The sequence below is a fragment of the Nilaparvata lugens genome, chromosome 8, assembly GCF_014356525.2.
Source record: "Nilaparvata lugens isolate BPH chromosome 8, ASM1435652v1, whole genome shotgun sequence".
Classification (NCBI taxonomy): domain Eukaryota; kingdom Metazoa; phylum Arthropoda; class Insecta; order Hemiptera; family Delphacidae; genus Nilaparvata; species Nilaparvata lugens.
This window is the reverse complement of record NC_052511.1, coordinates 33,633,714-33,651,804: the sequence shown is the minus strand read 5'-3', so window position 1 is coordinate 33,651,804 and position 18,091 is coordinate 33,633,714. Positions and strand designations below refer to the sequence as shown.

The window sequence follows — 18,091 nt, the reverse complement described above, 5'->3', positions numbered from 1 at the left end:
AAGCAAGTTTGGCTTCTGAGAGGGAGTACCAGGAGAAATTTTGTTTTACAAATCTGAGTGAGCTATTGGTCAAAAATATGGTCATTCATACATTTGAACTCCAATTCTATATGTTTTTTCAAAGTTTCTGAAAATCCAGCCCCATTCATACATTTTTCAGTTGTGATTAATAGCAACCTGCAAGTATCATTGTATGAAGGGAGCAATGAGATGAAATTGCTGGACTCAGGAGTTTTTCCTAGAGATATAAGTGACTTGAATAAATTGTTACCGTATCCATATTGGACAAATGTGATAAGTTTGAACTGTCAGAACTTTCTATGCCACATTATTTGGATTCTGCCAAGGAAAATTTGAAGTTAGTTTACGAAAAAGTAGATGAAAGTGAAAGAGCTGTAGTGGGATTCATAATCCATCAATGTGAATTGATAAATGTGTCCAAATATATGCGAACAAATTCAGCTCTTCATTGATGGTTTTATGTTGTCTACTGTTCACAATATCTGGACATGCCTACAAGTTTTTGAGAAATAGTGGTTATATGAGACTACCTACTACATTCAAGTACATTAAGAAGGTTGTGCAGCAAATTTGAACTTGATCCGAAAAATGAAAAACTCCAAGGACAAAGGTTTCTGTCGTATGCCCAACAAAAGTTTAATCACTCAAGTGATAATGACAAAAATGTAGTTTTAATGATGGATGAAATTCACCTTCGTCCATACTTGGACTACAAAGGAGGCAACATATTATTAGGTACCTACTTCTTTCAATGCTGAATCAGCTGCCAGTTCAGCAGTTGTTTTCATGTTTTGCAAAGTATAAGATTAGCATTCAGAGATGTGATTCATGTACTCCCTGTTGAAAAAATAACAGCAGCTCAACTGCACAGTGTGTTGCTTCAGATCATTGAAGGCCTGGAGATTATAGGTTACAGAGTGGTCTGTATTGCATCTGACAACAATGCTATAAATATAAATTTTGTGAGTAACTTATGTTATCAAATGATAAAAGCAACTAAAAATTGTTTTCAAACACCCTTGTGACCATCAGCAACAATTGGATTAACCAACAAAATAATGAACTTGATATGCTTTACCCAGCATTTCCTGGTAGTGGGGAGCCAGAAGAGAATATAGCTTCATTCACTACTTTACGAAAAATGTATGACATTGATAGTACCTCTGTGGCAAAGTATGCCTATCCTCTCACTCTCAAAGCATCGTGTCCCACCAATCTAGAGAGACAAAGTGTGAAGTTGGTACTGCAAGTTTTTAACCTAGCAGTAGCAGCAGGTTTAGAAGCTGCCAGCACCAAATTTGATTTGAGGCATGCACACTCCACTGCAGAATTTATAAAAATTATGGTAAATTGGTTCAATATTATGAATGTCAAGTCAATGTACAATGATTTAAAAATTGACTTTTTGTATAAGTTTTTAGATTGGCTTGATGCTTGGAAGGCAAGGAATCTTTCCTCTGGATTTTTTACCAGAGAAACATTCCTAGCTTTAAGGCATACTAGCCTAAAGATTGTACTACATACAATCAATTACAGATTTTTTACCCTCTCTCACTTACATTGCAGGGTATTGTGCTCATATAATTTTGAGAAAAATCAATTGCATTGAATGCAAAGAGGAATTACTGATTGATAGGGAGTTGCCTACTAATGAGCACTTCATGTTAATAGATAGACTAGACTGTGGAGGCTTGAAATATCCATCCCAATGTGTGATAGATGTAATTTCATACACTTATATTGTTGTAAGTAAATTACTGTCGATTTTTGAATCTGATTTTTTAATGAGTGACAATCAAAAAGCTGTGGCATGCACAAAATCTGTCCAAGCAATTAATGACAAAGAATGTACTTTGTTTGACAGTGTCTGCATGAATGGTCATTCAAGCTGTGCTATTACAAAAAGTATGGTATGGTAGGTGTTGCTGTGAATATTTTTTTTGAAAAACTATTGTAAAAAGGAAAATGGTCAGAGAATTTCAAAGCAATCACGCAGGAAGTTGCAAGCGCTGATTAATTGAAACTGATCATTTCTTTTAAACATTGGAAGAAATGGGATCACATATGTATATAATACCGTAATAAAATATGTGCTGTTTGAAAATTATTTAAATTACGAGTTGTAGATAAAGGTTTAAAATAGGATAGGTTCTATGAATATAAAATATTTTTTTAATCTTTAATTTTCGGTAAAACATATTGATTATTTAGATTATTATCAATTAGATTATTGATTAATTAAGATTGGAAAATTACAGATTCGTTTTTATTGGAATTGGGATCACATGTATAATAAAATATGTGCTGTTTGAAAATTATTTAAATTACGAGTTGTAGATGCAGGTTCAAAATAGGATAGGTTCCATGACTATAAAAACTTTTGTAGATAGGTTGTATATATAAAAGTTGTAGATAGGTTTGTGATAGGATACAGTAATGGTTGAATATACCATATTTATGTACACTGTACAGTAGGCTATGTATAATTTCATATTATTTAAATGATTTCTTATTTATATGCATTCAATCAACAAACATTGAAGAACTTGTATAATTTTTTATTATTTAAATGATTTCTTATTTACATGCATTCAATCAACAAACATTAAAGAACTTGTATAATTTATTATTATTCAAATGATTTCTTATTTATATGCGCATTCAATCAACAAACATTAAAGAACTTGTATAGTTTGTTATTATTTAAATGATTTCTTATTTATAAGCATTCAATCAACAAACATTAAAGAACTTTTATCTATATATATAAAAGCGAAATGGCACTCACTCACTGACTGACTGACTGACTGACTCACTCACTCACTCACTCACTCACTCACTCACTCGCATAACTAAAAATCTACCGGACCAAAAACGTTCAAATTTGGTAGGTATGTTAAGTTGGCCCTTTAGAGGCGCACTAAGAAATCTTTTGGCAATATTTTAACTCTAAGGGTTGTTTTTAAGGGTTTAAAGTTCGTCTTTTAGCATGTATATTCTTCTTCTCCCAATCTCTTAATTATAATTGAAATTTCCATATCATATGTTACTATAGAACTATAATCTAGATAGAGTACCTCTTCGAAACAGTTGTTAACTGGCAACTAAATTAATAATTTAGTCAGGTTGGCATTAAGTTCAGTTGACTTTGTTAGGTTGGCACCAAGTTGAAGATTTAAATGCATTTATCGCGGAAAAATTGATTGGGCACTGCTACTTCAATCCTGGGAATGTTATATTACTAGCAGAGAGGCTCGCTTAGCTCGCCATATCCGTTTAGCCAGCCGTTTAGTCTGGACCCCCGACTGAATTGTCCTAACATTATGATAAAAATGCCCAAATGAAAAATGCAGGCGAGCGAAGCGAGCATGCTGATCTCAATCTTGGACGATCCAGTCGGGGGTCCAGGGGGCGGAGCCCCCCTGGCTAGACGGATATGGCGAGCGAAGCGAGCCTGACGGCTAGTGTATTATAATATTGTTTTATCATTTATCACCTATTATTTTTTGCTTCTAAGATCAAATTTCTTTTTCCTATCAGAGAAGAAAAATCTGGTTTAGCGCACTCACACAACTTTCCTTGCCGTTATGAAAATTGATCACCTGACGCTAGTGTTTACGCGCATCTCAAGTCTACTATTCAAAGATTTGAGCCAGCTGGTGACAGGGCAATAACGCTGGAGACACACGAGGTCTGCTTTCTCTTCATAGTGAATCTTTTAATAGAATCAACAGTTGCCAACAGTTTGCAACTGAATAATCACATTTTCTCGAATTTCGAGCTTATTTTTAATTTTAGGTGAAATTGTTACTGTACATTAATTGTAGAGATTCTCATGCTCAATCTTTTCCACTCGAAATTTTTCGTTCAAATTGTATCTGAAGCCTGATAATTGAGAATCTAAAATCAAACTTTGCATAGAAATTTTTGCATAGAAAACTCCTGAAATTTTTACAGATATGGGACTTGTGGCAGTTGATAGAGCTTATCGACGACTATTTTGGGTATAACTTTAATCAAAATCGTTGGAGCCGTTTTCGAGAAAATCGCGAAAAACCCTGTTTTCGACATTTTAGCCGCCATCTTAAATCGCATTTGATCGAAATTGTTCGTGTCGGATCCTTATATTGTAAGGAGCTTACGTTCCAAATTTCAAGTCATTCCGTTAATTGGGAGATGAGATATCGTGTATACAGACGCACATACACTCATACACACACACACACATACAGACCAATACCCAAAACCACTTTTTTAGACTCAGGGGACCTTGAAACGTTTAGAAATTGGGGTACCTCAATTTTTTTCGGAAAGCAATACTTTCCTCACCTATGGTAATAGGGCAAGGAAAGTAAAAGCTTGAGTCATAATGGGAAGTATTTATTCCCGTTATTATTAATGCTACTTGAGACTTACTTTACTCAAGAGTGACTCGAAAAGAATATACGGTATATTGAAGACCCATTTCTGTCAAGTAAGCATTAAGTAGCGTCTATGAATACAGTATTTAAAATACTGATGAGATTATAATTATATGAAGTATATTTACCTATTTTTTGCAAAGTAGCCTACAGGAAACTACAAATCAAACTTACAAGTGTAAGTTACTTCTATTAATAATAAAATATTTTCTAGTCAGTAGGCCACAAAGGCAAGAGACAAGGTTAACGAATGTGAAATAAATACATTAAAATAAACAGTTCCTGACTCTTGTTTCAATTATGTAGTGGTACTGTAATTATTGAAGAAAACTATGAGTTGCAGCTGTAGAAGGTATCCTGATGATGTCAATTAATTATGAAAATGAGTGTATAAGTATATTCTATTATTGTCTTCTCAAATTATTTAGTGATTATTTTGTTATAGCTATGAGTTTCAAGAGCGGAAGACATAGTTCTTAGTTGTGCTCTCTGTTAGATTAGTTGTAATTAATAAAAGACAGACAAAGGATATTTATTTCAAAAAAAATGCACCTGACAATGTAAAAATCTTATGTACTCATTTTCAATATAAAACGAATGTATTACATAAATAACATCCAGATCAGGACAGTAAATTGATGAGTAAGTATATTCAATCAGCAGAGTTAACAGAGGAAGGATTCAGAGATCGTTAAGCCTGGTCCACACGAAACGATATGATCGCAGCAATTTGATTGCACGAATAATCGTTGCAATAAATTCGACATCGTCCATACGCTCCAATATAGTCAGTACCGATCAGATTGGTGCAATAAATCGTTGCATGTAGACCAGGCTTTAGGTGCAAGTGCTACAGACTGGTTGGGAATCTGAGAATGGAAGACTACTCTCGGTGACGTCACAAACCAGTGAACAGGCTTTCTATGTAGAGGGTGGTGGCACTACCTCCGTAACAGCTCTACCTCTGTTTACGGAGGTAGTGGTCAGAGGCGTATTCCTACAGTATCATCAGTGTATATCAGTCATTGACCGGTAAAGAAAAATTATAATTCCCATGAGTTCGAATAAGATTATTCGCACTCAGTCCGGCCGAGCGAGTATGAATAGTCCAATTAGAACTTATTAATAATATTCTGGACACAATCACTAATAAAAATATGAGTGAATATTTCAGTTTGTCTATAAATAGTTATTTGTATATCTAGAGTGAAAAGTACGACTTTTTCTCCCTGTGGGAAAAAGTTTGAAGCCCGAGGCGAAGCCGAGGGCAGCAATTTTCCTGAGAGAGAAAAGTATTTTTCGCTCGTGATGTACACAAAATTTTTCCTCCATCTACATATTTTTATAGAAACTGCAAATAAAATCATTCTAATAACTTACGTATTGGTGACAATGATTCCTAACAACATAACCTAAATCTGAAACCTAAAAACCGGTCGTCTGATTGGCACTGCCGATTGCGCTATCTATCGGCAAAAGTTGTAACAATTATATCAGCTGGGCAGCTACCAAAAATGGCTGACTCCAGATCATGCGGTTCAGATTTGAATTTCAGATCAAAAATATTTGTTGGCTGGTATTTTGAATAGAATAAAATATTTTTAAAATTTTATAAATTTTTATCGTCTACTAATATTAAGAATATAATAATTATTATACAAACATATATTTCATGAGTTGATCAAATTTCAGGTTGTGGTATTGAATTCAGTTGACTCAATGACAGACACCTCTATTATGCTTTCTCATCTGAGCTTAGACCTTCTAACCTATTACAATGTAAGTTTCAAAATAGAGATGCTCCCCATGTTATTTAAATGGAGTCACTTTTACTCCCTAGGGAGTTTTTCTGTTTTTTACTACCGAGAGCGAAAAAGTGACACTTTAGTATTAGGTTTCAGGGAGTAAAGTAAGTACTTTAGACAGTAGGTGGAGGAAAAATATTTTTCATTGTCCTTCTTGGTAGATTCAATAATAATAATACAATCAACACTTCATTTCAAGGTTCAGAAAAGTAGTTGAGTTATCAAGAATCAGTTGTAGAAGGTAATATCCTGATTCAAGAGAATTCCTCATAGAATTCTAATTTTCAAGTAGGCTAAATCAAACGAAAAAGGCAATACTTCATGGTTTTAGGAATTTTTTCAATAGCAGGCTTATATTGCGATTCCAGACTCTACAAATGCATGAGAAATTGTAACTAGTTTATACCAACTTATTCCTGATTTTTAAATATAAGTAGTATTAGCAGCAACAGGGTCAATTATTGACACTGCAATAAAATTGCACAAATACAATAGGCCTACCTCAAAAATGCTTTGATGTATCAATGAATTTACTCCCTCAAAACACACACAGTCAAGTCATTAAATAACACTAATAATATTAATAACTGATGTATTTCAAATAGATTGGCACAGAAAATACACAGACCATTACACTAATTCTATAATATGTGCTGAATAAATAATAATAAATACAGTAGAGTATAAAATATCAATGATACATTTACTAATGAATAAATAATAATAAATACAGTAGATTATAGAATATCAATGATACATTTACTAATATAATAGTAGCACTATATTACATTTTGTTGCATTTTGATACAGTTGTGCTAGACTTAAACAAAAGGCGTCTAATATAAAAAATATATTGAAATGAATAATTGAAGTCGTGAACTTCACTTTACTAATAAATTTGAGTCATAGAATCATGGTTTCCAGTTATCGTCAATAACATATCGTCACTTGGAACACGAAACTATGAACTGTGTCTCAAATTATGGTTAAGAGTGGACAACTACAATATTCTTCTCAATAATGATTCCATAATATCAATATTCTACAAATTTGATGCTATACAAAGTTGATAAAGAAAAGTTTGTGCGGTATTCAAGTCTCTAAACACATGGTTCTACGTAGTTGCCAGGGAAGAGACCGGTTATTCCATCCATGACGCCTTCCCACCACCCGTCATCATTCTTCTTCAGCACATAGATCACTGCACTCTCCTGAAAACTAAGCTCGTCCTCCTTGTCAGCGTAATAGTCGTAGATGGCTACAACTGTAACATCAAACAACAACGAAATAATATCATGTCAAGCTAAAGTTGAAAAATTATTGTCAATTCCACATGTAATAGATACCAGAAATTCCACAGAATATTGTGTATGATGGGAATAGTGTCAATAATATCATGTTCTTAGCATAATTTATTAAAACTCAACACAATGGAATCAGCTGAACTGAGATTCACTTGAAACAGTCAGCATTCCTTATGCTTATAAGCTGTAAGGTAGATGTGCAAATTTATTGTTTAGATTTTTAAAATGTATGAATTCAGAGCTACTTTCTTGTATTTATAAAATAGAATAATTATAGTACTCTTAAGAATACAAATTGTAACGTAACAACTAGTTTCAGTTGCAATTTGTATTCTTGTTTTATTATTTTATTAATTTTAAAGGGTACAATAATTCTATTTTATAAATGTATAGATTTTATAGCTTGTTTGTGTTGAAAGTAATATATCGGGGGACCGATCTTTGCTCTGGAGTGTAAAAGCATAGAAAATTTGTAACGAGATTGAATTTATATCTATTTATTTATTCATTTTCTCAGTCGTACAATTATTTTTACAGTTATATGAGGAGGCACAACAGGCTTATGCCCAAAACTGTCCCTTTTCAAATTAATACTACAGTCCAAATCTAAATCTAGTTCAAGCTACCACTCATCAAAATAACAATAATTTATTCAAACTTAAAATAACAAACACATCATCAATTACAAATAGAAATACTATGAATTCGATTTAGAATGATATACTGTGTTTGCTACAATATTTGTTAATATATTGTCTCTTTTCTGTATAGGGATACTTGTCATAAAAAAATAAAAATAAAAATACAAATCTTAGTACCCTTTTTTAAATTATTTTATCACAACATGTTTCAACATTGATGCCATTTTCAACTTGAACATTATTTTGATGACTTGAAAATGGCATCAATGTTGAAACATGTTTTGATAAAATAATTAAAAAAAGGGTACTAAGATTTTTATTTTTATTTCTATTTGTTAAAATACTATGTACTATTCTACACTAACAGCATCTAGTTACTACGTATTTTGGACTAAAGCTGCGTTTGTTTACACCGGAGTTAATAACATAAGTTTTTAACATTTTTGTTATCAACTGATGTTAATAACATCATGTTCAGTTGCGTTTACACCGGAGTTGATAACATGAGTTATTAATAAAAAGTTGTCAACTTGACTGAATCGACAAAAAATTCTCTTGAAAAAAGTTGATAACTCGTGTTTTCAACAGAAAATTCCTTGTTATTAACAAGATTTTTCCATCGAGAGTCGGTAACTTTTGTTAACAACAGATTACTATCTTCCCCGCAACCCCCTCGCCCAGCATCCCTACCCTAAAACTACAGCTGTTCCCTAATAACTACAGCTGCAGACAAAACACATGACAAAGTTATTAACTTTTGTTGATAACAAAACTAGCAGCCAAAAGAAAATGTTATTAACTTATGTTGAAAACTTTTGTTTTAAACTCTGGTGTAAACGCATTATAATTTATTTACATTAGATCAGTTGAAGATCATTATTTTAATGATCACACACATGTTTCAAATTTGAAGACAATTTTTTGCTTTTTATTCCGGCTGTTATATCATATGAATACTCTCGTTAAATGAAATCATATGGAAGTCAATTATATTGAAAACAAGAACTTGTTAATAACAAGGAACTTTCTGTTAGAAACATGAGTTATTAACTTTTGTCAAGAGAAATTTTTGACGATTCAGTCAAGTTAATAACTTTTTGTTAATAACTCGAGTTATTAACTCCGGTGTAAACGCAGCTTTACTGAAGTAAACATGTTCTCTAAAAAAAGAGAAATAAACGAAAATAAGTTTTGCTGAATTTTTCTTTTCGTGAGATCAGCTGGATGATCCTACACATGCACTCGTTCACTCTCTTCCATTAAGGTATCGACAGACGACAAAATTTCCAGCTGTTTTTCCAAGGACGTATTTATCCTTTTAATGTTCTTCAGCGAGTTATCCCAGGATTGAGACCTAGTAAAATCGAATTTTCATATCATAAACCTACTTTGTTCCAAATTTCGTTAGAATCATTAAAGCCGTTTTCGAGATCCGGTCAAATACAGATATATAAACATCTAAACATATAAACAGAAATTGCTCGTTTAATAGTATAGGATTTAATATTGGGGCACCGAGCTTCGCTCGTTATTTATTTATAAACTATTGATAAACAACACAATTCTTTAAAATGATTGGGGAGGGACTAACAGGCACAGTCCAAAACTGTTTCTTCCCCGAATTTTGATTTATACACTATAAATAGTCCAGAAAGTAGGTTATGTTCCATACACTTGAATTCAGGTTCAATTTTCAGTCCAAACATTTAAAAACAAAACAGTTTTAATTTATTTATTTGAGATACGTGAGAGCACAAGGATAATATCCCATAATTGCTTTCTTAACACAATACAAGTGAAACAATTGAAAATGCAATATTTAATACAAATATTGAAAGAAATGAAATTTTTTTTCGAAAAGTCTTTCTGAAAAATTCATACATTACAGAAAATTTAAACACAATTTTAGATAGCAGAAAAAATAAACACAGCAAATAAAAAAATTAAAATATAAAAATAAAATGAAATAAAAATTTCCACGATTATACAGAAGTCATCCTAGGAAGAGAGAAAAAAATTGTAACGAGAGGAAATAATTAAACACACAACTTCAAGGAGTAGTAAAAAACAAAGACAGCTCATTTATATTGTTCCAAAAATTATAAATAATATCTCAAATGATCTCACCAATCCCACCAACCGTTAAAAACTGGATAATTCAATCTTATTACTTTAATATCAACGTAATATAGGCTAGATATTTTTCCCTAATAGTTCAACATCTTATTTTTGGAATTATGATCTAAATTCTTGAGTTCTGTAATGTCTTTTCTATTACTTTTGTTATAATGTAATTATTGCTACTCCTTCTGGCGGACAAGTTATACTTTTGCCAGTAGAAATCCACTATGTAAAATAAATAATCTCTATATCTATAAAAGGCTAAGCCCCGACAGACTGAAATCACACCACAGCCCAAACTACTGAGCCTACAAACTTGAAATCTTCTTCTTCTCTTCTTCTCTCTTCTTCTTCTTCTCTATATCTATAAAAGGCTAAGCCCCGACAGACTGAAATCACACCACAGCCCAAACTACTGAGCCTACAAACTTGAAATTTTGCACAATTGTTTATGATAGCCTCAAAACATCCACTAAGAAAGGATTTTCAGGAATTTGCCCCCCTGCGGGAGCTGGGGCCCCCAAAAAATTTTGTACTTTTTAACCGCTCATTGCACAGCAAAGTCATGAGGAACTTTTTTGTTCAGCTACGAAAAAAAAATAGATCTATGCAGAAAAAATCCAACCAGGAGCAGAGAGGGGTCCAGGAGAGGGCATTTTTTGAAAATTTTCATGTAAAATCACACTACAGCTCAAACTAATTGGCCTACAGACTTAAAACTCTGCACAAATATTCTTCAAACATGCTAGACGCGCACTAAGAACGGAATTTGAGATATTTTGCCTCTAAGGGTTTCAAAGGATGAAAAAGGATCCTATTTAGTAAGGTTATGAACATGGTAAGGTGAATTCCATATGGAACTGAGATAATTGACACATGATATTCTAACATATGTTGTAATCATTGGAAAGCTTAAAATAATTTTATCAATCAGCTGATCGAATTATTTTTCTTTGGATCGAAATCGCTAGCTTGCCACGTGTTTGTTCCTTTGTTACATTCCGATTAGAACAGAGCACAGAGATTTTCTTTGGTTAGGAATTTGTTGATAATTCTTTTTTCAAATTTTATTGGAAACAAAGATCACATTGAAAAATTTCTTAATAGACAACAAGATTACAAAAATGAGATGTCAAACATAAACCTAAATTTATTTGTAGCACGGCCAGAAAAAGACAAACTTGAGTACGGTACTAGCCGTGAGTTCATTCAATGTAAATTATATTTTTGTGTTAATATTTTGTGAACAAAAAGTACGAGTTGATGAGAGATATGAGTAATTTCTTATATTTGATCTAAATGGTTATTCATATTGTAGTAGTCGGGGTCACTTCAATCAAAGTTTTTTATTTTGTAGCTAATAAATTTCATACGTATTGATTGTCCATAGGTAATGTATTCAGTGTCCATAATGGAAGTGATTGAACTACTCAAAATTAATGGCTTAATGGTCCTTCATAGAATTTATAGTATTCCTGGTGATTCGGCCTGTCTTTTTCAGTGTTGACTATTAGTAATAAAGCTTTATTTACAACTAGCTTACCTGGTGAACTTCGTACCGCCAAAAAGTCAATGTATCTCATGTCACACTTTACGTTATTTGGTGAATCGTGAAATGTATCTGACAATCAATATTTCCATTTACATCTGAATACGAACTTCCCATGTGCTTAGTCATGCAGCATTCATTATTCCCAAAACATATTCTTCTCAATCAATTGGTAGAAATATCTATCAGTAAAGTGTTGAATTAAAAAAAATATATAGTTTAAATCAGTGTTTCAGAGATGAATTCGATGTTTTCATAGTTGTTGATTGTCAATAGATGGTCCAGGAAGTATGCGATGTACAATGAATCAAACAGAATTACATATTCTTTCCATCTTCCATTTTGGGATGAATATAAGCTAAGCTAAATTTTAAAAAAAATTGTAAATTATTCTGCCATTTATGAATGCAATATGAACAACTCTCTTCCATGAGGTGAATAATTTTTTTCCAACATTTTCCGGTTACTCATTGATAGGGGAGTGATAATTATTTGTATAGGTCTTCTAAGGAACCATTATCTACAGCTGGTATCAATCAACTACACTTTAACTCCAAACTACCGTTGTAATACCAATTTCGAAAACATAGGTCTGTAAAATGGATTAATAAATAAGCATTATTAGCCACCCTATTGAAATTTCTGGTCAGAAATCATCCCCAATATTCACTCAACATATTCCCAAAGTTTCATGCCGTTATGTCAAGTATTTTTCAAGTCATAGGGAACAAACACACAGACAGACATTTATATATATATATATATATATATATATATAATATATATATATATATATATATATATATATATATATATATATATAAGATAGAAGATATCATTCGGCTCAAACAAAAGCCTCTCTAAATGGAGGTAGAATGATAAGGTTGAAAACTTTCAGTTCTGTTGTTTTAACATTTTGTTTACAAATCACTTTCAAAGAGTTCATGTAGTACCTACTATTGTGTTTGAGACACTTCTGGCGCTATCATAGTTTCACAACTATTCTGTTCCACACTCCTATCTCTTGGAGTTGTTAACCATATCTATAATAAAAATAATAAAGAGTTGGCTTATACACGTACGGGATAGGAAAATTATGTTTGACCGCATCATCACGTCTGAACTATAGGACTAATTAACTTGAAATTTTGCATATAGGCTAGATTCTTAATTAACCAAGGATGGTTATAGGCCTATTTTCAATTCTTCAAGATTTCATTACGTCAAGTTTTCAGATTATCAAGTTTGAAAATAGATCCTTGCGAAGCACGGGTTCCTGCTAGTACAGTGTATATTAATAACTATGTTATTTTGCTTTTGAGAACTTGTATTTTGATTTTGTAATGTGTACGTTTTTGTGGAATAAATTTGAAAAAAATAAATAAATAAATAAAGAGATCGTTGTCACAGAAGACTTTCTCCAATCAAACTCCAACCATCAACGAGGGATTGACCTCAGCAACCCACTCCTCACCTCTCTCTCTGACCCAGCAAGATGAACATTCAAACTCAATTTGTTCATCAATCTCTGCACGCTTATGAAAGGTGAGAAAAAATGGTGCACCGTTCTGCACCTTGGAGCCGCAAACAAGTTAGCATTCCGCCTATTGAATGCTGGAACACTGATATTCAGCATTGCAAGCAAGGTAGGAGAATTTACAACACCATCCAACAACGCCCAAACAAACAAGACAGATGCTTTATCTCGACGCTGACGTAGAGAACCTAATAGGAATAGATCCCTCAATTGCTGAGTCGGGAACCCCAGGGGACACGACCTACCAGAACTTTTGAAGTATAAGAACCTCATCAGCTTGTTCTGTAGCCTTTCAATGACCCGAATGTTTTGGTCTGAGTGAGGACTCGAAACCATGGATCCATATTCCAAAGTGCTTCTTACCAAGGCATAATAGACACTCAGTATTACCACAACATTGCTGAAGTCAGCTGCATTTCTCAGGACAAACCCCAGTAATCTGTTAGCCTTGGAAGACACAAATTCAATGTGAGAGGAGAATGTAAGTGAACTATCAAATATAGTTCCCAGGTTCTTGCAAGTGTTGGCTCTGTTAAGAACCGCTTCACCAATCCTGTACGTGTAAGCAGAAGAACATCGTTTTCTAGAGTAGGTGATACACTTACATTTTAGAAACATTAATTTCTAAGCTTTACAGATTGAATTAAATAGAGAATGCATTTATTCAAATGCTAATTAATATATATAATTATTATTTAACGAAAATCCTAATAAATGCTGTAAATCACCCCGAAGACTTCTGCTACTGCAGACATTGACAACAGGGTTAACAGCTAGATGGAAATTCGATGAGAACTACTATCCAAAAATTATTTGTCAGCCCGGGAATCGAACCCGGTACCTCCCAATTGCTAGTCAGGAATGCTTACCCTTACACCAAACTGACAATCTCTGGATAGCAGCTCCCATTTTATACGAAGCCATAGCGGCCAACCAGTTTACAGATGGAATTAAATAGAGAATGCATTTATTCAAATACGAATTAATATATAATTATTATTTAACGAAAATCCTAAATAAATGCTGTAAATCACCCCGAAGACTTCTGCTACTGCAGACATGGACAACAGGGTTAACAGCTAGATGGAAATTCGATAACTACTATCCAAAAATTATTTGTCAGCCCGGGAATCGAACCCGGTACCTCCCAATTGCTAGTCAGGAAGCTTGAAGCTTGAAGCCTGTTTTCAATGTCTGCAGTAGCAAAAGTCTTCGGGGTGATTTACAGCATTTATTTAGGATTTTCGTTAAATAATAATTATATATTAATTAGCATTTGAATAAATGCATTCTCTATTTAATTCCATCTGTAAACTGGTTGGCCGCTATGGCTTCGTATAAAATGGGAGCTGCTATCCAGAGATTGTCAGTTTGGTGTGAGGGTAAGCATTCCTGACTAGCAATTAGGAGGTACCGGGTGTTGACCGGGAATAGACCGTGACATGACTGAAGCTAATTGTTGCTGAGAGAAGTAGGCCACCCCTATCAAACAAAGACGAAAATATAAACAACAAAAAGAAATAAAAATGGATGAAAAATAAGACTATTCACTACAAAATACTTGAAAAATGAAAAACAATGACTATCGTATAATAAAGAAACAGTGTAAGATGAAAAATATAGAGATATTTAGATTATTTACAAACCAAATTGAATAAAAAAATAGCACTCACTAATCACTTAAAATTGTCAAATAATGAATAACTTTGAAAATTATTATATACTCTAGTTAAAGCTGCGTTTACACTGTGTAACTTTGTTATAAAACTTTGTTATAAGTAACAGGCTATATGTAACTTTTGTTAGAAAAATAAGTTATAAAACTTTTGTTATACAACAAAATCTTGATAGGCAAAAAGGAATTTGTAACATGTTATGAAACAAGAATATCAGTTTGTAGGTCTCCATTATTTGCAGTTGTCATGGCGACTCCAGACAATGATGTTCTATTTGCTACTTCAGCCTGTAGAGTAAATATGATCTGAACAATTTGACCAGAGAATCACTGAAGCCAAGACTAGAGAGGCGATACAGCAACACACTATGGCTTACTTGATCGAATGCCTTTGCAAAGTCGGTATAAAACACATCAACCTCTCCAACACACGAAGATTAGTTAGCACAGACCTACCCCTTAAAAAGACATGTTGACAGTCAGAAATCATAGGAGTTACATGCCAAAACATCTTCTTATATAGTATATTTTCAAATATCTTAGAAAATAAAGAAGGTAAACAGATGGACGATAATTCTCTATTAGATTCCTTTTCACAGATTTGAAAATAGGGATAATCTTGGAGATTTTCCATTCACTGGGGAAAACACCCTTACAAAGACATAAATCAAGCAGATACTTGAGGGGCCCACCAAGAGCTCGCTGCAACCCTTGATAATGAAAGCTGGTATTCCATCAGGACCCGGAGCTACTCTCGGCTTGAGGCTCTTGATTGCTTGACGTATGTCATCCTCAGATACTGAAGAAATATTCAGAGTACTATTGGAGCCCTCACCATAAAGTTCATTGTCCTCATCCATCTTGTAACAAGCCGTAATTGGAGTATAGTCAGACTTGAAAAACTTTGCAAAACCAGAAGGAATTTCCGAGCCAGTAAACTCTTCATCTTTAAAAAGCATGGTCTCACAAAAGTCTTCCGAGCCTCGCTTATTATTAATAAATTTCCAGAATTCTTTGGAATCGTGACTGACATTGGACTGGACTCTATCAACATAACTCTTGTAAGCTGTTGAAATTAAAATTTTCAGTTCTCTACACAAGGCGACATATTGATTGTTATGGAAACTGGAGTAATTCTTCTTCCGAGCGCACCTTTTCTTTCTTTTGAGCTTTTGAATAACCTCTGCAGTAAACCATGGGGGTATTTGGATGTTTCATTTGTTAGTGTCTTCCTAGGTATAGTGGCCACAAAACACCTGAATATCTCACCATAGAAAAAGTTGACAGCATCATCAACATTGCTCAGCAGATACAAACCACTCCAATCTACATCTCGCAACATCACATAAAGTGATAAATAGTCAGCCCTTCTGAAATCAAAAACAGAACATGTTCCGGATTGCAAAGGTGGCTCCCTAGGAGAATCAATAATCAGTTCCATGCACAAAGCAGGATTGTGATCTCGATCCTCAGGTAGCAAGGGCACAGGGTCATGGGCGACCTCCACAACGGGCAGGCTAGATAGAATCAGATCGAGAGTACGAATGTTGGCATTTTGAACACAATTGAAAAGATGCAAGTTATAAAAACTAGAGAGTTCACCAAGTCTTCTAGCGGCCACCGAACCTGACCTAAGCTCAAAATTGTTATCAGAGATCTCAGGTAAGTTGAAGTCACCCACAATAAACAACCTCTCTTCAACTGCATGACATTGACTTCCCAGGCAATCACAATAAATGTCATAATCATTAGCATTTGCAGAATTGTAGAAATACACAAGGTTGAGATAGACAGGGCCCTCCTGCGACATAACTCTAATCATTAAGCTCTCAAATCTCCCATCAATGAGCAATAAGTTGATACCAACACAATCATCAGACTGGATATTTTTCCGAACCGCTATAATAAGACCACCACCCCGACAAGAATCACTATTTTCACGATCTCTTCTATAAACAACATATCTTCGATCAGAGTTCACTTCTGGAGAAGCCAGAGTTAAGCCACGTTTCAGTCAACAATATCACATCATAATTCGATGCAGTTATTGACCTCGAAAAAATGTGAGTCTTTGTCCTCAGACCTCTAACGTTCTGGTAATAGACAGTTAAACCATTCATCGTAGACCGTGACATGACTGAAGCTAATTGTTGCTAAGAGAAGTAGGCCACCCCTATCAAACAAAGACGAAAATATAAACAACAAAAAGAAATAAAAATGGATGAAAAGTAAGACTATTCACTACAAAATACTTGAAAAATGAAAAACAATGACTATCGTATAATAAAGAAACAGTGTAAAATAAAAATATAGAGATATTTAGATTATTTACAAACCAAATTGAATAAAAAAATAACACTCACTGATCACTTAAAATTGTCAAATAATGAATAACTTTGAAAATTATTATATACTCTAGTTGAAGCTGCGTTACACTGTGTAACTTTGTTATAAGTAACAGGTTATATGTAACTTTTGTTAGAAAAATAAGTTATAAAACTTTTGTTATACAAGGTGCGGCAGGAACGATTAAGCAGTTTGTTTCCATTGTCACATCAGCTGTGATAAAGTTACAAATTTCCACATGGTCTGTTTTTGTTTCTTAGTTAACCCCATTTCAGTAGCCAACATGATTTGGACCGGTGCTCATCGTGGTTTTACCGTTCGCGCTTATTATGAGAACAATAAATCTGTGATCGCTACACAACGAGCTTTTCGACGACAGTTCAACATTCCACGCAACAACGCCGTTCCGAATGCAAACACAATTCGGTCATGGATTCGGCAGATGGAGGAAACTGGTAGTACACTGAAAACAAATACACATTGTCGTCGCAAGTCCATTAGAACGCCAGAAAATGTGCAGAGGGTAAGAACAGCATTCGAACAATCACCGGAACGCTCTGCTCGACGACATTCTCTTGCATTGGGGATTTCAGACCGCAGTTTAAGAAGGATTTTACATTTCGATTTAAAGTTTCATCCTTTTAAAATAATGATTGCTCAAGAATTACGCC

General features: G+C 33.7%; 1 protein-coding gene across 4 annotated transcripts in view; it reads right to left on the bottom strand.

The window, feature by feature from the left end:
• Positions 1–6,822: 6,822 nt before the first annotated feature.
• The window catches only part of LOC111061392 (abl interactor 2), a 40,610-nt gene continuing 29,341 nt past the window's right edge, over positions 6,823–18,091 (bottom strand). For all 4 annotated transcript variants that reach the window (XM_039434593.1, XM_039434594.1, XM_039434591.1 and 1 more), the window contains exon 8: positions 6,823–7,511. In XM_039434593.1, the coding sequence (XP_039290527.1) occupies positions 7,348–7,511 (164 nt within the window). In that variant the 3' untranslated portion in view covers positions 6,823–7,347. The remainder of the gene's footprint in view (positions 7,512–18,091) is intronic.